The sequence below is a fragment of the Rhipicephalus microplus genome, chromosome 10 (assembly GCF_043290135.1).
Source record: "Rhipicephalus microplus isolate Deutch F79 chromosome 10, USDA_Rmic, whole genome shotgun sequence".
In the NCBI taxonomy this organism is placed as follows: Eukaryota; Metazoa; Arthropoda; class Arachnida; order Ixodida; family Ixodidae; genus Rhipicephalus; species Rhipicephalus microplus.
Genome location: NC_134709.1, coordinates 92,751,261 through 92,776,241, shown reverse-complemented (window position 1 = coordinate 92,776,241; position 24,981 = coordinate 92,751,261). Strand labels below are relative to the sequence as shown.

The window sequence follows — 24,981 nt, the reverse complement described above, 5'->3', positions numbered from 1 at the left end:
GAGTAAGTGACAAGAATTTGACTACACGCATTGTTTTTATTAAGCTGAAAAGCGGCATGAAAGATGAGGACCTGCCTCATCAGATATGAGTCACCGGTGAATTAGCCCTAGTGTTTGCCCCTGGTCGGCCTATACCACGCCTACGTTGTAGCGGAGCAGGATATGTGCGTTGCGAGTGTTAGGTGCCACGGTGCTCACGACGCCGGCGTTTCGGGCACGGGGATGCAGAACGCGTCTGCTCGTACGCCTCAGTGACCGCGTCAACGGAGGTCGCAGACGCGACAGAATACATTATGAACGTGACGAAAGTGGAGGTCGTGGCTTTAGGTTGCGCAGATAAATTCGCAGCGAATTTGAACTTCGAATATGCAACATCAGTAGACGAATATACACTGGCACCTGTGGACACACTACCAGGTTCTACAGCTGTATCGACCGAAGCAGCTGACAATTCAGTGTCATACGCAAGTTGGGAAGTCACCGGAGCGTCTGCCCCTGCATCGGAAAAAGGTCAAGTAGTCGATTGTGCCTCTCACAGCGGCAGTTTTGACATGAAGATGAACGGATACACGCGCAATGCCAGCTGCATCTCTGGGTTTAGCGGTGCCGTTCGAGCCAATAAGGGACCATTGGAAAATCCTGCGAAGAAGGAGACAAGAAAAGCGCATTAGCGTGGGAGAACCACCGGCTAAGACGCCGACTGGCAGACCCACCAGCATTGAAGCAAGAGGTGGTGGCACCGTGGACAAGAAAGCTGTGAACAAATCGATTCCACTGTGCAGTGAAACCAAGCGGTCGGCCGGTCCCGCAGGCGTCCGGCATAGCACTAGACGTGCAAGGTAAGTGCCATGCTACAGACCTAACTCCTCCTTATGGTTGAAATAGAGCCTCAAGTATCATTTAGCTTCACCACTCTGATAGAGCATCAGCTTCAAAGAAGAAGCAAAGCCAAGTGTATCGATTGCTGTTGAAATAAAATCTGGATGTACTTGCACCGCATGAGACGAAAGTTGAAGGAGAAGAGAAGACTGGGAGCATGATGATTAAGTTTACATCAAGGTATTTGGCGAGTTTGAAACATGCCATAGGTATATCTGGGGGATGTGTTCTTTTTGTTAGAAAACTTCCATGATTGGTCATAATAGTGTCTCTTCGTGCTAGTCAGGCCGAGTACTATGGTGTGATATTGTTTATTGATAGTGTTTGTTGGGACACTGAAGGGTGCATAATTTGTGTTTACGCTCCAGCTATTGGCAAGAAAAGAGCGAAATTTTTTTCCAATTTACGACAACACATGTGCACTTGTAGGAAACTCTTATTGGTGGTGGATTTCAACTGTGTCCTGAATGAAAGTGATAGATCAAGCAGTCACAACGTTAAAGACAAAAGCAGCGATGGCTTGGCTCAGGTGATTATTGAATACGAATTAGTAGATGTAGCGGAGTGTCTGTATCGCTCCCGATATGTGAAGTATACCCACTTTCAGAGCACAAGTAATGCCCGATTGGATGAACTTTACCTTACTGCGGATGCAATAGCCCGATGTAGTAGTTAAAACGTTGTCCCTGTTTCCTTTTCTGATAACTGTCTTGTAAAATGCAATATCTGGCTAAAAAAAGAAAGAAACGCCATTTCTTGGGAACAGTCGAAAATGAACTATAACATCTTATGTGATGTGTCATTTAGCGCACCAGTTATAAAAGACATAATGATGCTAACATGTAGTGTATGAAAAAAATAGGAGAAGAATGGGAGCTATTCAAGCAGCAAAACAAAATGAAAGTAATAAAGAGATCTAGCGTTTTATCTTTTCAATCTGAAAAGAAGGAGAAAGAGCTTAGGCAGACACTTGAGAGGCTAAGAGCTCTTGAATATAAAAAAAACTGGAGTATATGCTGACGACTTTCGGAGTATCAAACAGAGGATAGGGGTATATGAGGACAAACGCTATCGCGGAGCTCTAGCGCGAGCCAGAGCAGCATCAATGACTGTGGATGATCGCCAGACAAAGCAAGCGCTTGTATTATAGAAGAGTCATGCCAGATGAAATTATATATATGTCATCAATGTAAACGGTATCGAAGTTCCAGACAATAAGCGCATAGAACGAGAATTTGGCAAACCCTATGAAGCAATCTTCGCTGCCACGCCCATTGATGCCGAGGCACTTAGGTAAGAGTTCCTTAGCCGAGTGCCGAAGTTGTCTGGTGACACCAAATCAGCTTTCCAGCTCTCTCTAACGCCAACGGATGTAGAAAGGTCTACAGATAAAATGAATCCTGCTGAATAACCCGGGCCAGACGGCCTTTGTGCTTCGTTTTATACGGAGTTTAAAAATGAATTCTCCAAAGTACTCGCAGGTGTCTTCAATCAGGCTAATAAACTTGATGGCCTCCCTAGGTCCTTTAGTGAAGCACATACAGTTTTGATACCTTAGACAGAGCACCCAGAGAAGTTAAAATTAGTTTCTTCGTATAGACCCATGTCATTAATTGTAATCACAGAATTTTAATGAAAGTACTAGCTCGGCGACTTCAAGGGGTCATCAAAGATTCGGTAGGGCCCCACCAGACAAGCGGGATAATGGGACGCTTCATTGTGACCAATATACACAAGATGCGCTACGTAATCGAGTGCTGCGATGCCAATCGAGGAGGAGTAGCCATTCTACAGACTGATCTTGAGAAATCTTTTGATTGTGTTTCCCACAACCTTCGGCTTGCCAATCTTGACCATGTCAACGTTGGTTTTGTAATCAGAGATGGGGTATCTATGGCATACTGTAACTGCACGACCCGTCTGGTAATCAGACGGGTCGTGCAGAATTACGACGAGAAATGCGAAAATCAGACGGGTCGTAAAGGAATACAAAGCCAGCAAGATCAAATAAGTTTGAACAATGATTTCGCCTTGTTTGCACAACGGTGCGAGAGTTGGCAAATGGTCATCAACTTCGATAAAATATTTGCAATGACTGTAAAAAAAAGAAATCCAAACTTACTTTCCCGTTTGGCTATGATAGCATCAACCTTAAAACAGTCACTCAATACAAGTACTTGGGCGTCGTCATATCGTCAGACCTCAGATGGTCGGCGCATGTAGATCACGTGACTAGCAAGGCGATGCGGAAGCTAACGTTTTTAAAGCAGGCCTTGCGATACTCGACAAGAGAAGCCAAGCTCTTGGCCTATGCGACGATTATACGCCCTACCTTAGAATATGCGAGCGTGGCATGGTTCCCATCTACCCAAAAACACATAGCCACTATTGAGGCCATCCAGCGCAAAGCCGCGCGTTTTATCTGTAACAGATATAGGCGCACCGACTCGCCTACGCAAATGCTGACAGATATTGGCCTTCACACGCTAGCCAGTCGTGTGATGCTATCCCGACTCAAATTTATGTACCTAATCCTACACAACAAACTTAAAGTAGATTCGAACACCTACATTTTTTTCAACACTTCTAGAAAAACCCGTCACAAGCATCACCTTACAATGCAAGAATATTTATACACCAACAATACTTTTAGCTCTTCGTTTTTTCCGCGGGCAGTGCGAGAGTAGAATGCTTTACCCGAGACCGTGGTTGTTCAGCCCACTGTCAACAAATTTTACGAACTTGCCGGCCAAGCCGTTCTATCAGCTACATGATAGCGACGCTATCAGGATTGTACTGATCATTGTCCTTGCTGCCAGTACATTTTTGGTTTAAAAAGATGGAAGTCGGTACTGACTTTGTATGTTGCATGCTTATTTTTTTCTTTCTTTTCCGTGTTTTTTTTTCAGTGTGTGCACATGTGACTGAGACATGTGCCTCGTTAATAATGTAGGTCCCTAATTGTTATCATTTTATACCATGTTTCTTGTACCCATACATTTGTATAAGTATGTAAATATAGAATGTTTGTTGACACTTTCCAACCCACTCCTGTGAAATACCTGACGGGATTGACAGTATTGGTAAATAAAATAAATAAAAAAACAAGACGCTAGGAGATACAATTAACATAAAGCGTTTTGTCCATTAGGGCAGCCCGCTTAATTCCCTACTGTTCAGTTTATATGTTGAATTATTGCGTTTAGGAATAACTCAAAACAGAAGCATTCATGGCTTTAGATTACAGAAATCCAAAGATAGAATTCTGGCGTATGCCGACGATGTGCTTGTTTGTTGTACTGATCAAAATAGCGTTACCACTACCAATCACTGTATATAAAAGGTTCGGCAATGCAACTAGCAGTGTAGTAAACTGGGGAAAGTGTCTGCGCTTCTGGCATGGAGAGTGGTCGTCAAGACCAGACTATTTTGCCTATGTTAAGTGGGTGACCATACCTGTCAAGTTGCATGTGGTGCTACTGAAATATTATAAAGATATTGAGAACTACTGGCAAGAACAAGCGAAAGAAATTCGGACGAAAGCCAAGAGATGCAACGGTAATCATCTGTCAGTGTTTTCATGGGGGACATTCTGTAGTATTTTCTTTGCCTTAAAACTTTCGTACGTGATGCAAGTATTGCATTGTTCAAGGGCAAACACACAGAAGCTCCATCGCATCTTTGCAGTGTTCGTCTGGGACTCGATCAGGGTGAGATGCAGTCAAACTAACCTGTTTAACAGAGTGAAGCATGATAGGCTGGGTTGACCACATCTGTTTATACGGGAAATCTTAAATAGTTTCTTTTTTTTCGCTACACAAGGTATTCTTTCTTACGTACGGTGTGCCAATTGAGACTGATGCGGGCTTTACATGGACATGTGGTTATCACGAATGACATGACTGGGGCTGTCCGTGGGCATCTTCACATAATCCGCTTTGTTCCTTGCGAATTGCGTTAGTGAGTAGAGTTTATAAATTTCCGTTGTTTATCAGTTGCACAAACAAGAGATGTTCACTTTTCAAGAATGTCGAGCCCTCACAGACTCATTTTCGTTCCTTGTTATCTTGATTCATGATTCGAATATAAAGATTACACAGTGTTAAAACCTTATTTTTGTGTATACTCTACAAGTGCTCCATAACTTACCACCCCTGTCACCCAGTAAGTAGTGCTGAAGTAAATAAAACCATGTACACCTTCAACTGCCTTAAAACAACCAAGCCTCAGTTAATTGCAGAAATACTGACACGAGGTTCGCCTTGGCGGATTAGTTCCAGAACTAATACGAGACCACCACTGTATGCAGGAAGATTGTCTCGTGACCCTCCTCTTTACACCGCTTCTTCCTTTCCCACAATAGCCAAAATTTTGCTTTTCTTCTGTCCACTCTGCCTCATCCTCTCTACGTCGATGCATTTTATAAACTGTGCTGAATTCGCTACGCTAGATTCTTTCTTTCGAACTGAAGCTTACGCACGCTCTCCCTGTTGTCAGGCTTCACTCTTGTAGCTGGGCTAAAATGTCTGGCTGACGAATCGTCAGGAGTTCATCTGTGCCTTAACAAGCAACGCTACTAAAACTACTTGACCTTAGCAGTAATTTGATGTTTTAGTAAGCTCGAATCGTTTTGCGTGTGTAAATCCTTAGTTGTTCTAAATCATAAGTGAAATCTGTATATTCCATTTTCAGAGCGAAGACACATAAACATGCGAAGTTAGAATCCTCAGAAGGTGCTCCAGCACTGAACATCAGAGCCCACTGGGAGAAAGGTAGGAAAGAAACAGAGCACTTTGTTGGGTGCATAATTGCGATTACGTTACAAAAGGCTGGAAATGTTTCGTCAGTTTACGCACTTTTCTCCGTTTCTCTTTGCGAGCTTCGTTCCAGTAGTGCGAGCTGTTCGACTACAGGTTTTCCTGATCACCTTATATCATGTGCCAGCTTAAATAATCTGCACTCAATAAATTATCTGAGCGCCATGCTATTTATTCCATGTGACAAACATTTCACCGAAGCGCCAACATATTAAACTAAGCGTCAACTCATTTAGGCCACTTGCCAGTGAGTTTATTCCAAGTGCTACCAAGTTTACTCCTAAGGCAACAGCTTTAATTTAAGTGCCAGTCAGTTTATTCCTGCACAAAATGCTCAATACGGGGCGTAAACACGACAGCACTAATGAAATGTACCTCCTACATTATATAACATGATAATTGCAAAGTAGAACACAATAATATTACTTGTACTCTCCGATTGGCCGCTACTATTTGCAAAAAAATTACTGCCATTGTTCGCATGAGCGATGGCTGCACTTTGCCATGTGCAAGTTTGTAGATGTGGGCTTAGCCCACGGTGCATTCATTTTATTGGCAACGAAAGAAAAAGCAGAAACATGTTTACGAATACTCTGTGTTCGTTGCCAAAGCTTATACGCAGATTTGTCCGGAATAGGTCCGGGACAGGTTATGTCCGGACCTGTGCAGGACATGTCCGGGACAGGTCATGAAGTGCGAAGGACGGAGCATGGTTATCGGAGTGGTGGAATGCATACCAAGATATGGGAAACCTGGCCGCACGCAGTGATGGGTCAAAAGCAGGTCCATGATCAAGAAATTAGGAGGCCGTCACACAGCAGCGCGATTTAGAGATAATTCGAAAAGGTTTTTGTCCTGCAGTGCACATACGACGTAAGCTTTATATACTGATGTGGAGCACGGAAGTCAGTTTACTTTCATATTAGCAGTTATCTTTTTATTCAAACAAAATTGTGTGTATCCGATGAAACACGTGTATCAAGCAAACACGCTTCAGCAACGCTAACGCCATCTTGTACATGAAAACAGCAGTATCTCCTCCAATGATTTCATAAAAAACTTATTTCCACGTGAACCCAAATAAATGCAAGTTTATAAATAAATTTCAAATGGTTCTTTCAGATTCAAAGAACGAATGAATATCATTCGTCACTTCCCATCGTTCTAACCCGGCTGAGCAGACGACTACGAACGCCTCGGCCACCTCAGCGAATGCCAAATGCCGTCTGCTGAGCAGACGACATGAGTCTTTGCATGTACGATGGGGTATGCCGGAATAGTCGGAATAATGCAGTAGCAGTAAAGCATAGACTATCATGAACTCTATGAGCAAATACATTTAGTACTCGTAAATTCAATCAATACACACCGTTTTTTTTAATTTCAACCTATGAAACTAGAACGTTTGGGGTATATAGCATTGCACCTCATTTCATAAGCGGTGGCATGTTTAGGTGGGCAAAAATTTCTTCCTGTTCCTCCATGTTTGCATTATTCTGACAATTTGACTGTATGAAGTGGCAGACCATGTGTTTCTGGTGCATGAAATAAACTGACTGGCACCTTAATTTAAGCCGTTCGCACTTAAATGATACTCACTGGCATGTGGTCCAACTGAGCTGGCGCTTGGATTAAATGTGTTGGTGCTGGGAATTAATGTTTTGCAAATGAATTAAAAAGATTGGCGCTCAAATTATTTCAATGATGTTTAGAATATTTAGGCTGGCACTTGAATGAAAGCGAACGAGAAACCCTGTAGTTGCTGTATATATGGATTCAATCGTCATGAACCAAAATCACACTCACACAGAACTACGAAGAAGCTCATAGACAAGACGGGTGCTGTCTTCCAACTCCTTATTTCTTGAGGAATGCAGGCTAATAGAACGGACGTATTGTCTGAAAAATACAGAGAACTCAGAAATGCAGTGGCCGTCCGGTCTGGTGGCTGTACGTGCGTTAGGGTGGTCAAGGATGTTAGTTCCTGTAATAGTATACAAAGTTGGGCGAGTTGGTTGTGAGGACATTCTTTAAAAGATTCTGGCGTGCACACAGTTCACGGTAAAACAAAAGCCAAGAATAGAACTAGGCGCCAAATCACAACTCAGTTTATTGAAATAAGTACATGAAATTTATACCCTAAGGTAGCTCATGAGCGCATGCACGTAGAAACCACCATAAAAAGAAAACGTTTTGTCATCTACTGTGTGCGCCCCGTATTGTTTCCAACAGTGTTAGTGCTTCCAACATTATATCTCACCAGGCCATGCCTGAAGGATGTGCGAAAAATGAAAAGGTGCCGAGACGCCCATTGACTGCAGTTTCTCCCGTGCAGTCTCCCCAATCAAGTCAGGTAGGTTCCGGTCCGTCGCAGAACGTTGTTCACCAGTACTCGGTTGTAGGCGAAGAAGAAAAGGTCATTAAAGCGCTTACACTTGGTGGCGATGTGAGCGATAATAAAAGCATTATGAACAGTGAGGGCACTGGAGTCACTTGTACTGATGCCATTTAGAATGTGGCGTAGTTTCGCTGTCTTGGGCACCAATAACATCACACCCTGGAAGCGAAAGAAAATCCTCAATGGACGATGTGGACTTTTCGCCAGGATGTTGTGTGAGAGCACCGAGGGTCCTCCTCGGCAGAGCAGATTGTATATAAGGTGCGCGAAATACTTGGCAACGCTGCTACTTGAAGCCAGGTAAGTCGGTGAGCTCAATGTCATGGTTAAAGAAACATGTCACGGCTACCCCTGTGCGAATGATGGTTAGGTGACAGAGCTTGTAATGATAAACCCTCAGATTAGTAGCTCTTACTCGCTGGTGGTTGTCAAGCCAGTCCTCCGCATCTTTTTCGCAGACACCGGCGAAGAGTGGGGGGGTCATGCTGTTGGATAATGACATCAAGAGGCGAAGCTGACCGTGAGGCGATCGGCATGGTACGCGCTGCTTTCGCCTACTCGTCCTAGGATATATTGGATGACATAGAGTGCTAGCGCCGTCCCCAAAGGAGCTCCAGCGAGTAGACGGGTCGATTAGAGGACCGGTATTGTAAATCCACCTTCACCAATTATGATGTTTCGGCTTTCATAACATTGTTCTGGCCGCGAACTTGAGAGTGAATGAGAGCACGGACCTTGTGATAAAGTGCCCATACGCACACATACGAAGGCGACGATGACTATCAGTCAAACAGGCTATGATGACTCTCCAATGCGAAAAATTGGTGGACCCTTAAGCTTCAACTCCAAGAGTCGAACGTGATAGAATACGTTGTCCTCATTGCGTACTTCAAAGAACTACTTCATATTTTAAGTTCTACCATTGTAATCAAGTTATATATAAAAAATTCGAAAACACATTTTTCTTCTGTACACCCAAATAACTTTCTGCGACTTTTTTTTACTATCTTGTGCAGCGATAGCAAATATATGGACACTTTAGGTGGACAGGTATTTCAGCGGCTGAAGGTAAAAAGTTTGGGTCAGTATAGGCGTCATTTTGTTGTCGCTGTCATGCTCTGTATACAAATCAGACCAATAACATCGTCCGATAAATCATACGTTCCAAGTCAACTGTGCGTGTGATGGGGATGGATGTGGCTGAACTAGAGATGAAGTCAGCCAACTTTTCATTCATACAAATGACACTAAGGATAAGAGCACCCCACGTGCCACGTCGACGACTCGTTCAGCAGTGTAGAAGTGCTCCACAAAGAACCGTTATGAGGCGCCTATGGGGAGGAGTGGGTGGCAATCCCTCAAGCAGCACTAGCGAATTTTGAACGCAAGAGCATGGTTGCCAGCCCAGATGCGTGCTGTCTCAACAGGCATTACGAGAAGGCTCGCAAAGTCTTTATTTTTACGCTTGCTTCATGTGCAGAAGACTGACAACACACAAAAAAAGGTTTTTGATTCCATGGCAGCCTTCAACCCGCATTTGTAGGCATTTGATGCAAAAGAGTAAGCTTCAGGCTTACTTCATATAATATTTCATTTGAATCTACCATATCGTAGCTTATGGCGCGAAAACAAACACGAGAGAAGGACCTTCTCTCGTATTTTTTTTCGCGCCATGATCTATGGTAACAGTGAACCAACTCAGCCAACAAGCCACTCTGCTGAGTTCACTATTCTATACCTTTTATTCATTCACATTTTCGTCAAAAGTAAGATATATATTGTTCATTCGGAAAGTAGTTTTCCGTTTGCACCTCTAATGAATTATGAATTACATCAATGAATACTGGATTTGTTTTATATCTTCCACTAAGCGCTTCCTTCAATGGTCTATCTGTATTGATCTATCTGTATCAATGGTCTATCTATAGACAAATAAGGTGTGTATCATGGGTGTTTTCCCAATTCTAGTCTCTCGTAACCTTTTAAAGCTTTGATGGCTTGTTCACCAGAATGTGCGCGAGCGTTATCAAGCGGCAGGAAGACAGCTTTTGCAGTTTCCCGCGATGTTTATTTGTAAGTGTATGTCTCAGTTTATTATTTCGCAACACATCCTAATAGTCGTCAGTGTTCACTTTAACGCCTTTCAGGGTGAAATGAGCTCAAGAACAGTTTTAATGTCCCGAATATGGTAATATTATTATTACTAGCTGGGAATGAACACAATTGTTTCTTAACTTTTAGTAGTGCTCAGTGTTTCCAAATCATGCTGGCAGCATTACTTACCACTTTGTAAAAATTTTCTTCAGTGACAATTTTTTCCAGCAAGAATAAACCGTGAGGATTTGCCCAGAAATTCAAAAGACATCCCTGGTGGTTATGTGTGTTTAGACTTCTCTTGATCAACTTATGTGCCTTAGGTTGATGAGAGATGTTCGACATTTTGGCCTTATACTATGGTCATCGTTTTGTTTTTTTCAATGTCAGTTTGCACAATCTTGCCGAACATTTAGCCTGTCGTGTAAGATACAAGAATAATAAGAATGTGATAGAAAAACTCAGAAGTACCTTGGAGGGCATGCAAAGAAGCAAAGCTGCTGGCGAGAATCAGGTAACATGAGATCTTCTGAAAGATGGAAGACAGATTGTGTTGAAAATACTAGCTACCGTGTTTGCGAGGTGTGTCCTGACGGGAAGAGTACCTGAATCTTGAAAGAATGCTAACATCATCTAATTACGTAAGAAAGGGGATGACAAGGACTTGAAGATGTACAGGCCGATCAGCTTGCTCTTCGTAGTGTACAAGCTATCTACCGAGGTTATTGCTAACAGAATTAAAACAACATTAGAATTAAATCAACCAAAGCAACATGCAGGATTTCGAACAGGCTTCTCAATAATCGACCATGTTCATACTATCAAGCAGGTAATAGAGAAATGCTCAGAATATAGCCAACCACTCTACATAGCCTTCATAGATTACGAGCAGACGTTTGATTCAGTAGAAATATCAGCCGTCATGCAGACACGGTGGAATCAAGGTATCGATCATGCATACATACAAATTCTGGAAGAAATCTGCAGGGAATCAACTGCTACCCTAGTGCTAGAAAGCAACTTAACACTAACCAAGAAGGGTGTAAGGCAGGTGGACACAATCTCCCCAATGCTATTTACTACGTGCTTACAGAAGGTCTTTAGAAGCCTAGAATGGGAACAGTTAGAGATAAGAGTTAATGGAAAGTATCTTAAACCAACACTTCGCCGATGACATTGCATGGCTGAGAAACGCGGGGAATGAATTGCAACTCATGATTACGGAGTTAGACAATAAGAGCAGAAAGGTAGATCTTAAAGTCAATCTGCAGAAAACGAAAGTAATGTACAACAACTTCAGAAGAGAGCACCGCTTCGAAATCGGTAATAATGCACTTGAAGTTTTTAATAAAAACTATGTCTACTTAGGACAGGTAATAACCGCGGAGACGAACCACGAGATTGAAGGAACTAGAAGAATAAGAATGGGGTGGAGCACAATTGGTAAGCACTCTCAAATCATGACAGTTAGATTGCCGCTATCCCTCAAGAGAAAGGTATATAACAGCAGCATCTTGCCGGTACTTAGCTACGGGGCAGAAACCTGGACTTACAAAGAGGGTTCAGCATAAAAATATTGAGGACTGCGCAGCAAGCAATGGAAAAGAAAGTGGTAGGTGTAACTTTAAGAGACAAGAAGAAAGCAGAGTGATTTAGAGAAAACACTTGGGTTAAGGATATCGTAGTTGAAATCAAGAAGAAGAAATGGACATAAGCCGGACAAGTAGCGCGAGGACACGATAACCGCTGGTGATTAGGGAAACTAATTGGATTCCTAGAGAATGTAAGCGGGTTAGGGGGAGACAGAAGGTTAGGTAGGCAGATGAAATTGAGAAGTTTGCGGGTATAAACTGGCAGCAGCAAGAACAGGACCAAGTTGACTGGCATAACATAGGAGAGGCCTTTGTCCTGCAGGGGACGTAGTCAGGCTGCTGCTGATGATGATGTAAGATACAATATATTTAGGCATAACACGTATTTAGACTACTGGTTATAACTTGCAGTTTGATTCATTCATGCGCGAACTACATGGGTGCCCTTCACGGCATTGGAGCTAATGAGACTTTTTCTTTTCAGCCGCCTCATAAACGTTTTATACGTCGACATCCGTGACATAGTAAATGAAGGAAAAACAAAATTGCTGTGGGGGCTGTTTTTTATTTGCTGATCTAGAATATCTGTGTTCTGCGAAGAATTCTCTTTCCCTATGTCATTATTTTCGCGGTTGTTTCTTTATTTTATGCACTTGACATGTGGTCTCTTTTATAGCAAAAGAAGCGAAAACTTATCTTCTGTTGTACTGGTCAGCGTCTGAAAAATGTTTTATTCTAAAGCGCCACCCAGGTAGGTGTCACATGAAGCTCTTTGTTTTACTATAAAATATTCTATACTGTAAATCTTTAATAGAACTTTCATTGATCTAATGAAGTACACAATGCAGTAACGTGTCATCATAATTGTTTTTTGCCCAGCGCATGCATATAGCCTTACATTATGGATATGTATTATAATAATATCAAGGCAAGATTTTATTGTTGTACCAAGGAAAAATATTTCATGTTGTTTTTCGACAACGACAATAGCGTGGTTGAAACATAATTAAATAAGAGAGAAACATTGAGAGCATGCAACTGCTATTTCTCTGACATAATTAAAAACTATTTTAAAATGCACTTGGGCAACTCAGAAAGTTTGCAAGTTATTAATAATCGATATATAAAAAACGACTACAAACATGTCATTCATACCCTCGCTCGATTCGAACAGTCATGTTGGCATGGCAACCTGCCAGAGTGGTTTAGAGGTTAATGTCTTCGAATGGTGATCCGAGAGTTGTTTCATCTGCCGGCCGTAGTGGCCACATTTTCGGAAACTGCCAAAAGGACTGAGGAGCATGAGTTTACGATGAGGAGAATGTTCAAGATTGCCAGGTGGTCGAAATTTCTAGACTGATACACTATGGCATCCGTCATTATCATATGATAGTTTCAAAGCCTTGAACCGGCATAAATGTTACTATGTTGCAATGGCAAATAGCGTTTTTATGTCTAAGTAGTAGCAGTACTAGACTTCAATTTCAGTCATAAACTAAAGGCTTAGTATTTCTATTTGCACCCGCGACTAGTCTATGCTGTTCTCAACACGATGCACTAGACCAGTAAATTTATACACTCGGAAGCAGGGGTCGTTCGCATATATTTCATCATCTTTTGTGGACATAGTCCATCCTACTAGCACGTCACAGACCTTTTCTGATCATTCACCGAGTGTCTTGAAGCAATCGGTGGGCGATTACACCATATTGCAATTTCGTCCTATATAAAATAATCATAACGATCACAGCCGCGCCGAAACAGTGCGGCGCTCCCGATATTGCTTCCTGGTTTACGCTCACGGAACACAAACTGTTCTAAATGCTCTATAGTATGAGCACATTCACTAGTTCAAGATGCCTGGGAGTTAAACAATAGGTACCGTAGTGGTATGCCGCTGCTATTGTACAAAAAATAGAAACGATGAAATTGGCTGCGTATCCTCGTGCTTCACTGCAAAGGACGTTGAAAAACGATAGTATTCTGTCTGAAGGCACTGCGTAGAATATGGTGCCATCTGGAAATAATGCAACGAAGCATTTTTTATAACACTGAGCCAGTAGTAAATGACAGCACTGGGTTATTCTGTCAAAGCCCTTAAGTTTAGAGCGAAGCGTAGAAACCACCCGCTATTTGATTCAGAGCGTCGCATTGTTATTGCAGCGTAATAAGCCCTCTGGTGCAATCCCATGATGAACCTCATCCGGATTTGGAAGGATGTACGACGTGTCGCATAACCTCACATCAGCGATTCTGCTTTTCTGCGCCTCGTCCGCGTAACTCACGAATGGGTCAGCCTAACCTGTTTTTCGCATCGAGAATGTGGCGGCGGTCCACCGCAGCCTTAGCGGGAAAATGCGCGGGCAACGGTTACAATTTTCTTCAGATCTATCCTGTACGGCTATCCTCGATGTTAATTTCAACTTTGCTTGCCCCGGAAGTTGACTTCTGGGGCCCTATTCAGCAACGGTCACCTTTTTGATACCTGTCGCTTGTACTGCGTGCTGTTCGGAAGGTTTGAGAGTATAGAGGGTAAGTTACCGCTTTAATCATTGCACACAGGAGATTTCGCGGCAGGCAAAGTGGCACTGCTGCCGAAAGCGGTAGTCTCAGAAGTCGGTTCATGTTTTACACTGATTTCAACGTGAAAATTCAAACCAACAGAAGGAAAACTCAAGAACTGCAGTGCAATGTTTGCCGTTTGTATCTGTTATCCAGTAGAGATAGATGTAAAAAAAAGTTGCCATCCAGCTATACTCTGCCCAGTAGGTTTTGCTTGCCAACCAGACATTCCACTACAACGACATCTTAACTGAAACAAACTGAAGACCTCGACAATGCTCTTCATTGAAACAGCTTTACGTTCTGCCAGCCTCATGTTATGTAATACCATCCAACCGGTCTGCTAGCAGTAAGTGCAGGTAACCTCAAAGTATCCGGCTCTTCTCTCAAAGACCCTGCCCCTGGTGTGAGTGCGCCTGCAGGCGGATCATACGCAGATTAGCCCTCCGCATCTACGACGGATTCAGACTATCAACAGATTCCGTCGATAGCCTTAATACACCATAAGCGGAGCGAGAATATTTTGACGACGCGAGATTGACGAGCACACAAAGCGCCTCAAACAAATACGATTTATCGATCGCAGGAAACAGACTGCAACGACTTCTTTGTCTTTTGCCCTCGGCCAAAGACACTCGCGCTCCTTCGTTGTCCTCACCACTGGCACATACGCGCGTCATTATTCCCCCTTTAAAAAAACATCGTCCCGATGTTAAACGTTTGAGAAGCAAGGCGAAACCAAAACTGCACAGTTAGTCACTGAAAGTAAGGCTTCATCCGAAGCACGTGGACAATTTCTGGTGAATGTCTGCGCCGCTTTGAACACTGCACGCCGTCCGGAACAACCTCGTAGTTGACGTCACTAATGCATCGCAGAACCTTGTAGGGTACGAAGTATCTTCGCAACAGCTTTTCGGAAAGCCCACGCTGACGAACAGGTGTCCATACCCATACTTTTTCGTCTACGTTGTTTATGACGGGTCTGTGCCGGAGGTTGGAATACTTGGCATCGTCGTCTTGCTGTTTGGTGATTCGCAACCTGGCAAGTTGTCTGGCTTCTTCTGCTAGCTGGGTAAACTCTTCGGCGTCTGTCTCATTGCCATCATTTTCATGAGGGAGCATTGCGTCTAACGTTGTAACCTCGCGTCCGTAAAGGAGACTAAAGGGTGTCTTCCGAGTGGTCTCTTGACGAGCCGTGTTGTACGCGAACGTGACGTAGGGCAAAATGATGTCCCAGTTCTTGTGCTCTACATCTACGTACATGCTTATCATGTCAGCCAGGGTCTTGTTAGGGCGTTCGGTGAGCCCGTTGGTCTGGGGATGATACGCCGTTGTCTTCCTGTGAGCTGTACCACTTAGTCGGAAAATGGTGTCCAAAAGCTCGGCCATGAACGCAGTACCTCTGTCGGTGATGACTACTGCGGGGGCACCGTGTCTTAAGACGATGGCTTCGATGAAAAATTGCGCCGCTTCAGCTGCCGTTGCCCGTGGCAGAGCGCCTGTCTCCGCGTATCGGGTCAGGTAATCCGTGGCGACGATTATCTACCTGTTTACAGTGGCAGACTTTGAGAAGGGGCCCAGAAAATCCATGCCAATTTGTGCAAACGGTGTAGCCGGCACTCGAACAGGCTGCAGCAGGCCAGCTGGTTTGATGGATGGTGGCTTGTTGCGCTGGCAATCTAGACATGCCTGCACGTAAGTTTTGACAACTTCGGCAAGTCTTGGCCAGTAATAGTTCTGCCTTATCCTCGCCAATGTTCTTGCGTAACCCAAGTGACCAGCGGTAGGTTCGTCGTGACAGGCTTGCAGTACTTCACGGCGAAGCGAAGAAGGAACGACGAGCAAGTAGCTGCTACCGGTGGGTGAAAAGTTCCTCTTATAAAGAACGTCATTTCGCAAGCAGTACGACGGCAGCCCTCTCGCAAATAACTTCGGAACGCTGTTCGCTCGCCCTTGTAGGTAATCTATAAGTGGTAGCAGCTCAGCATCGCCACGCTGCTGTTGAGAAAAGGTGGCAGTGTCCACAATTTCGAGAAAGGCCGTGTCGTCATCGTCGTTGTCCGGGGATGCCGTCTCAACAGGAGACCGAAAAAGACAGTCGGCATCGGTGTGTCGTTTTCCCGACTTGTAGGCAACAGTGAAGTCAAACTCTTGGAGCCGAAGACTCCATCGTGCAAGGCGGCCAGACGGATTTTTCAAGTTGACTAACCAACAGAGAGAGTGGTGATCGCTGATAACAGTGAATGGGCGGCCGTACAAGTAAGGACGAAACTTCAGGACTGCCTATACCATCGCAAGACATTTTTTTCCGTCGTAGTGTAATTAGCTTCAGCTCGGGACAGCGTCCTGCTGGCATAGGCGATCACGTTTTCATTGTTGTCCTTCGACTTCACGAGCACTGCTCGAAGACCCACATTACTAGCGTCTGTATGAAGTATTGTCGGTGCGTCTTCATCGAAGTGGGCCAGCACGGGGGGTGTTTGCATTCGCTGACGAAGCTCGTGAAATGCCTGCTGTTGGTCTTCGCCCCATCTGAAGGGAGTATCTTCCCGAGTAAGCTGTGTCATTGGTCATGCGATGCATGAAACATTAGCAATAAACCGCCGGTAATAAACAGAGAGTCCTAAAAAACGTCTCACTGATTTTTTGTCTAATGGCGTCGGGAAGTTTGCCACGGCAGCAATTTTATTCGGGTCGGGTCGGATCCCTTGGCTGCTTACGTTGTGACCGAGGAATTGAAGTTCGTGGAAGCCGAAGTGACACTTTTCTGGTTTTAGAGTAAGACCAGCGAAGCGTATTGCTTCAAAAACTGCTTCGAGCCTTCGTAAGTGTTCCTTGAAAGTTGCCGAAAAGACAATCACGTCGTCGAGGTACACCAAGCAGGTTTGCCACTTAAGTCTCGACAGAACTGTGTCCATTAGACGCTGGAATTTTGCTGGCGCCGAACACAAACCAAAAGGAAAAACCTGAAATTCATAAAGTCCATCGGGCATAACAAAGGTGGTCTTCTCACGATCTCTCTCATCCAGTTCAATTTGCCAGTAGCCGCTTTTAAAGTCCATAGACGAAAAGTAGCGTGCGTTTCGTAGTCTATTCAATGAATCATCAATACGCGGCAGAGGGTAGACGTCCTTCTTTGTGATCTGATTAAGCTTACGGTAGTCGACGCAGAAACGCAAGCTACCGTCCTTTTTTGACGAGTACTACAGGTGATACCCAAGGACTGTTAGATGACCGAATAACACCATCTTCTAGCACCGTTTTCACCTGTTTTTGAATTGCCTCACGCTCCTTTGGGGCGACTCGATAAGGATTTTGCCGGATGGGTCTGGCGTCTGTATCCGTGATGATGCGGTGTTTCGTCAGTGCCGTTTGACCAACTATTGATGTGGATGAGAAGCAGCTGTGGAACTTGTTGATCAGCGTGAGAAGGCAGTCTCGCTCAATGGGAGATGACATTGGACCAACGTCGACAGGTGTCGGTGTAGTGATAGTAGACGCTGCTGCTTCCTCCACTAAATGACAATCTTCTGTTTGCGAGAGTTCGTCAAACTAGGCAATAGCCGTGCCTTTAACTATGTGTCTGCGTTCTCTGCTGAAATTTGTCAATAGTAGTTCAGCGCATCCGTCAATAACAGTGATGACAGCCCTGGCAACAGAGATGCCGCTAGTGAATGCGAGCTCCTTGATGTGTTTAGTGATGCCAGCACCGTTTTGTAACTTGTCACAGTGCACGGATACGAGGGAACAGCTTCGTGGTGGCAGTATGATGTCGTCATCGGCAATACGGAAGCGAGGTGGCTGGTGTTCCTCATCTGTAGCAGTCTTCCAGCTTACAGTGAACGTTACGCTTCTGTCACGGATGTCAATCACAGCCCCGTATTCGCGCAAGAAATCCATTCCCAATATGAGCTGTTTACAGCACTCGTGGAGAATGACGAGGGTGGCGACAAAGGTGGAACCAGCAATGAAGAGTCGGGCCGTGCACTTTCCAACCGGTGTCATCAACTGTGCTCCTGCAGTTCTTATATTGGGTGTCTGCCATGGCATTTTCACCTTCCTTAGCCTTTCGGCTAGCTGTGGGCTTATTATAGAAAAGTGGGAGCCAGTGTTCACAAGTGCCGTCACTTGGTGGCCGTCAATGTGAACGACGAGGTCAGCGCTAATAACGTCGGTTACGTCAGCAGTTGTCTCATTCGTCGAATTAGTCGTTGCTGTCGTCTTCTTCTGTATCGATGGCTTCGAGCTGTCACTTGTCTGCAATGGGGGCTGTTCGGAATTTCGAATATTGGCAACCCCACCTCCCGAGGTCACTGCGTCTTGTTTCCCCGTCGCGGGCTAGGGGACCTGCCCCTGCTGACGTCGGCAAAACTTCGACGATTAGGTGGACTGGGCCGCGCAGGAGATGAAGAACGTGATCTGGGCATTACTAGATTCTGCGGCGGTGTGTTCACATGGGCGTAGTTGTACATGCGTTGATCGTCGTACGCAGTGTAATCAAGGTAGCGAGGAAATCTCGAGTACTGAGCGTCGCGATAACGGCAAACTCTGTAGAAGTGCCCAGCTTTGCCACAATGAAAGCATACCGGTCGACGGTCAGCGGTACGCCAAAAATCGGTTTTCCGACGCTGGTAGGTAAGTGGAGACTCACTATTGTGCCACGTTGTGGGGCTACGTTGTGGGGCATGTTGGTTATACGGCATTCGTCTTGTCGGAGGAATCGGTGAGGTTGCGAAAGTGGTCGGTGCTGACAGTGGCTGTGTTTGCAGGGTTGGTGGTGGTCCAGTCATTGGGGTCTGCTGTGCTGAAGGAGCGACGACGGGGCGTCGGTCTGCATCAGCATAAGTAAAATGTCGTCGCACACCATTATAGCCGGATGAAAAGAGAGCATGGCGGACCTCATCCTGGACAACATCAGCGACAAAAGACAATGCCGGCGTCGGTTCAGTTGCTGGAATCAAACCAAGCTGCCGAAGCTCCTCCCTCAAAATCTCCCGGATGACTTCCAGCAGAGGCCTGTCGTTGTCGCAGAGGCTCGCCGCAGTCGTGCCAGGGCTACTCGCTCGAACGTTGACCGGGTTCTGCTGGCGGTACCGCTGCTGTAGGGCCCGTTCAATAGCTGTGGCTTCTTTCGTGAACTCAGCTACTGTTGTTGGCGGATTTCTCACAAGCCCAGCAAACAGTTGCTCCTTCACGCCTCGCATTAGATACCGCAGCTTCCTGTCGTCCGGCATCTCGGGATCCGCCCTGCCAAAAAGACGGGTCATGTCCTCGGCGAACATAGCGACGCTCTCGTTTGGTTTTTGAATTCGAGCTTCCAAGAGACGTTGCGCATTCTCCTTTCTGTCAAGACTACTAAAGGTGTCAATCAGCTGGTTGCGGAAGTCATCCCACGTAGCCATGCTTCTTTCCCTGTTGATGTACCACGTCTTGGCGTTGTCTTTCAGGTAGAAGTACACATTCGCGAGCTTGTCTTCTGGGGTGGCCCACTGGTTGTACTTCGCGCAGCGTTCGAACTGGTCTAGCCAGTCTTGTGCATCTTCATAGGTCTCACCATGAAAGCAGTCAGGAATCATGGGATTCTGAAGTGTCATGTGCGATGTAGCTGCAGTGGCCATGGTGGTTGAAGGAGGCAAGAGATTGCTGGCAGTTTCTGGAAAGGGATTAAGCTCGGGAGCTAGGCCTCGCAGACGGCGGCTGGAACGGTGGACTGGTGTGTCGACGGGTGGTAGTGATTCCGGGCTTGAATGTCGGGTCCGCGAAGGGGTGCCAAGCATGAAGACGTACCCAGCACCTCCACCAGTGTGACGACGCGAGATTGACGAGCACACAACGCGCCTCAAACAAATACGATTTATCGATCGCAGGAAACGGACTGCAACGACGTCTTCGTCTTTTGCCCTCGGCCAAAGACACTCGCGCTCCTTCGTTGTTCTCACCACTGGCACATACGCGCGTCAATATGCGGCCGCTACACCACCTTGTCGGCGTCACCACTTTATTACTCCATGCGGTGGTGCCATTCCAACAGACTCAACCAACACGTCACCCGAATGCTACCGACCACTTCCTGAAAATTTCGGAAAGGTTCAAACGTGCCTTGCAATTCTCTTAATAATAACGATGGATAATTGAGAAAGCACGCGAGCGCATGTATGGCAGTCTTTGTGTTGGGCTGAATATGGACAATGTTGCCCATAAAAAATAAATAAAAAATATCATAGAAGGTTTTGGCGTCCAAACTTATTGTATAAAGAAAGAAAGCTTTCATTAACGATGAACCACTTCATATTGCCAACCAAGCGAGTGGCCGGCTCTTATTTCAATAGCTCGTTATCTATTTGTCGACTACTTTCGCAGCAAACAACGAGCGCCTTTAAGGACGTTAGGGAACGGTGCTCTGAAACCATACAAAGTGTATAAGAAATAGGCGTAATTGAAGTGTACAAAGTCAAGCTTAATTTCGTCTTCTTTTTTTTGCAGAAGGTGGTTGTGAACAATTCACCTGGAACTCAATGGTATCGAAAAGGAACGAGTGTGACAAAGTGTTGCAGGATACATGTGGCACTAGAAAGCACTTGGTTTTCAAACCAAGCTGTATTGATCCAAATGCAATCTGTATTGGTTTCAGGAGCAAGTGCTGATGCAAGTATGTGGAAGTAAATAAATTTGCAATTGTTGATGATTCTAGAGAAGCATTGATTGATATGTAGGACTTAAAGTCCCAAAACTACCATATAGCTATGAGAAACGCCGTAATGACGGGCTTCGAAAATTTTGACCCCCTGTGGTTCTTTCATGTGTACCCATATTTGAGCACTTGGACCTACAGCATTTTTGCCTCCATCGAAAATGCAGCCGCCGCAGCAGGGATTCGATCGCGCGACCTTCGGGTCAGCAGCCGAGAACCCTAGCCACTGGACCACTGCGGTGGCCCTCAATCACACGGGGAAGGCTTGTTTCCAGAGGTGGACGTGGCCCGCTTTTTTTCTGCGCAGTGCGGCGCTTCTTCGTATGGTCGAAAAGGCTGCTACTCTTTTGTGTAAGCTTGCAATTGGCGAGCTAAAACTAGTTTTGCGCTTTATTGTAACTTCGCACTCACTTGATAATGTCGAGTCAAAGTGTCTGAGAGGGAAAGTCAATGCTTCGGCTTATAAAATCTCAGACTTTTTTCCTCTGTATTTGCGCCGCCCATATTAGAGAACTTAGAATTGCATTGCCTCTGCGTGAGATTCGGATGTGTTGGAAACTTACTTTTCTTAAAAGTTTGCAGGCTGCCTATTATGAAGGGTATGGCTGAAGAAAAAAAAAGTAACAGTCTGATCAATAGTGAAACTACAAGAGTGCCGCGTTTTATGATCACGAATACACTCATTAAAGGGGTTGCTTTTTTTTCTTTCCTTTCGTAAAACTAGCGGTGTTTTTTATTGTAACGCTGTTACAAGAATCGTCTCATTGAGTAGTAGTAGTAATAAACAACTTTGTTAAGGCAGCTGACGGTTTTCTAAGTAGCGAGGGCTGTTAGGCCATGCCTGGTCGCCACCTCGTCAGCGCGTTCGATGGTCCGCAGCTGTGTGTGCCGGCTTGTAGTCGTGAGGATTTTCTCCGAGGACTCACTTGAAGGTGACTCTCCCAGAAGTTTTGGTAGGAACGGGTTTTTGCTGCATCCCCAGATGATGTGGTCCAAGTTTGCGGCTGGTCTATTTCACAGGGTGCACGTAGATGTGAATAAGGCTGGGTATATGTGTCTGTATAGGTACGGAGAAGGGAATGAGTACGTTTGAAGCCGCCGCCAAGTGATTTGTTGATCTTTGTATAGTTGCGGGTGCGGGAGTGGTCTGGTTTGCCTTGATAGCTTGTAGTACTGCGTGATGTCGTGAAAGGTGACGAGTGGTTCGGTTGGTTGGGGATTGTGGTCCGAAGTCTGGCCCACCGCTCGGGGCACCAGTCCTCGAGCTTGTCTGTGGACGGCTTCGTTACCCGGGTTTCCTGCGTGCGCTGGGACCCAGATGAGTTGAATTAAACAGGGATCGTTATCGTCGCTGCTGCTGAAAGCAGTGTCGTTTAAGGCGCTGCGTGCTGTTTGGAGCAGAGGATAGAGTATTCGCGCCGTGGTTGCGGAAACAGTGCCACGGGCAAATTGAGTGATGGCAGATTTGGTGTCTCTAATGAATGTTTCAAATCCGGCAATTGCGTCTAGTGCTAAGGCAGCTTTTACGGCCTCGGTTGGGTCCTGTGCGCGTATGGAGCAGGCACACAATGTGGTATGCTATCGACTGGAGTAGGTTTTGATGAGACATTGACAACATGCCTGTTTGGGGGCTGGGTATCTTGCCATGTCGACGTGAGCCGCCTGTGTGTTCGTACCGTAGGTACTGTGAAGGTTTATGGCGCGGGCCGATTGTCAACCGTCATGAATGCCGGCCAGCATGTTCTTCTGCAACGGCTGCACAATGAAGCGCTGTCTGATGAGGGGTGGTAGCGAGACCAAATCTTGTCCGCTTGGGTAACAAGAGAATGCCGATACGTCGGAGTATCACTCTTCTGGTCTTACTAACACGCAATTGTTCGGTTTGTGCAGTTCAGTGGGCTTCGATAAGTTCTTGTATTTATTGTGAATTCCAAGGCTGAGGAGGTGCTTGGTCGATGTAGTGCGGGAGAAGCCCAAGACGAGCATATGGATTGTGCGAATAAGTCTGTCAACTTTTTTCTTTTTCAGCCTTGAGGAGTTGTAGGTACGGTAAGATGTACGTGGTTTTTCTGGCCACGAAGGCATTTACCAGCTGCAAAAGTTCATTTTCTTTCATGCGATCGATTTCAGCAGTCGTTGAAATATTCAGCGAGGGATGTTACAGACCTTGCGTCAAGGTTGCAGATTGTTTTGTTGCAGACGCCGTCTGGACCTGGTGCCGAAGTTGTGCGAAGCTTTAAATTGGCTGCATACACTTCGACTTCTGTGATGTCGGCATCAAGAGTTGGATTTGGTTTACCTTTATAGGGTGGTAGTGGTGTCGCTTGTTGGTGGGCGCGGTCGATGTACTTGACGCTAGGTCGGTTAGTAGATTTTCGTCTGATCTGAATTGTTGGTGGACAAGTCGCTTAAGTCTGTGCCGTGCGGCTGCTTACGAGTCGTCGGGATTCAGTAAATGGCGTAACAAGTGCCACGTCTTCTTGTTGTCTAGCTGTCCATCGAGTTCGCTGCACAGCTGGCCGCATTGTTGGCGGGCGAGGTAGGTACTGTGTCGCTCAATTTCTTCGGAGAGGGTCTCTATGAGGCGACGCACTTTCTTGTTGTAGCTTTCCTTGTGCCATGTGCGCAGCAGGCTGGCATGTGCAGCCCACATGTGGAGAAGACGAGAGTCTGTGGTAGGCGTTTCCTCTGCTGCTTTACTTTCGCGCGTTGCGCGTCGCACGTGCTCGTTTAGTGAGGCTGTCGTGTAGTGAGGTTTGTTATGCGTTCCGGGGCTTCACTTTTGTGGACGTCTCCAAATTTGGGCCACTTCGTGATTCGAACGAGTGCTTTTTGTACTCTCTTGGCAGCGGACGTCTGTACCTGGATGGAAATAATGTAGTGGTCACTACCAGCGAGTTGACAGGTGATCTCCCATCTGGTCTGCGCAATACTCTTGCAGTATGCGAGATCGTGTGACGTGTGCCTACACACGCTGTTACCTATGCGTGTTGGTGACTGCTGCGGGTCATTTAGTAGAGTGAGACAGAGGTCCTGAGTAGCCATAGCTTCTTGCCTCAATTGTTTGCCTGCAGGTAGCCCCAGTCAGGGTGACTGGAGTTGAAATCTCCTAGCATAAGCAGTTGTGCGCCTTGCGATAGCGATGTGGTTTTCTGGAAGAGCAGGTTGAAGTGGTCGGCGCGTGCCCGGGGTGCGCAATATACGTTGAGGATAAAGACTGACCGATGAGAGCGTTTTCGCGGAAGAATTTTCACAACCTTGTGTGGAATGTCCGGCAATTCTAAGACGTGTTGTTTTTCCATGAGGCTCTTGTTGACGAGCGTACCTGTACTTGAGGCTTCTTATTTATTTATTTATTTATTTAATGCATACTGCAGACCTTCACAGGTCCAAGCAGGTGGGCACGGTACAAGTAGTAAGTACATGTTAGGCACTCAAGTCACATAGAAAAGGAAAAAGAAAAGAATTCAACATACAAATACAGGTTTACACACCCAACACACAGTTTACACACAGTAAATCAACCAAAGTGAATCTTTACACAGAGTTTAGAAGGTTCCATTCTTCCACTGTTCGTGGAAAAAAAGAAAATTTAAATACATCTGTCCGTGCAAAATAAGGTGTTAGGGTTCCGGGGTGATGCTGTCTCGTATGCCTTGTCGATATGGGTGTCAGGTACTGTGTAGGGTCTAGTGCTGTTTGTCTTTGAAGAAGTTGGGAAAGAAATTTAAGCCTAAATGTCTTCCGTCGTGACTCAAGGAGTTCAATGCCATTAGCTCTAATTAACTCAGAAGGTGAATCAGTGTGACGAAACTTAGAGTATATATACCTTACAGCTTTCCTTTGGATTCTTTCTAGTTTGTTGACGTTTTTCTGTGTGAACGGGTTCCATATTATGCATGCATATTCTAACTTTGGTCGGAGTATTGATTGGTAGGCCAGGAGTTT

At 45.4% G+C, this 24,981-nt stretch overlaps 1 protein-coding gene across 1 annotated transcript in view; it reads left to right on the top strand.

Annotated features, from left to right (window-relative positions):
* The window catches only part of LOC142774480 (uncharacterized), a 47,410-nt gene extending 26,383 nt beyond the window's left edge, over positions 1 to 21,027 (top strand). Inside the window, exons 3-5 of the mRNA XM_075874821.1 lie at positions 5,572 to 5,651; positions 12,457 to 12,531; positions 20,826 to 21,027. Of these exons, the coding sequence (XP_075730936.1) occupies positions 5,572 to 5,651; positions 12,457 to 12,531; positions 20,826 to 20,986 (316 nt within the window). The 3' untranslated portion in view covers positions 20,987 to 21,027. The remainder of the gene's footprint in view (positions 1 to 5,571; positions 5,652 to 12,456; positions 12,532 to 20,825) is intronic.
* The last annotated feature ends 3,954 nt before the right edge of the window (positions 21,028 to 24,981 follow it).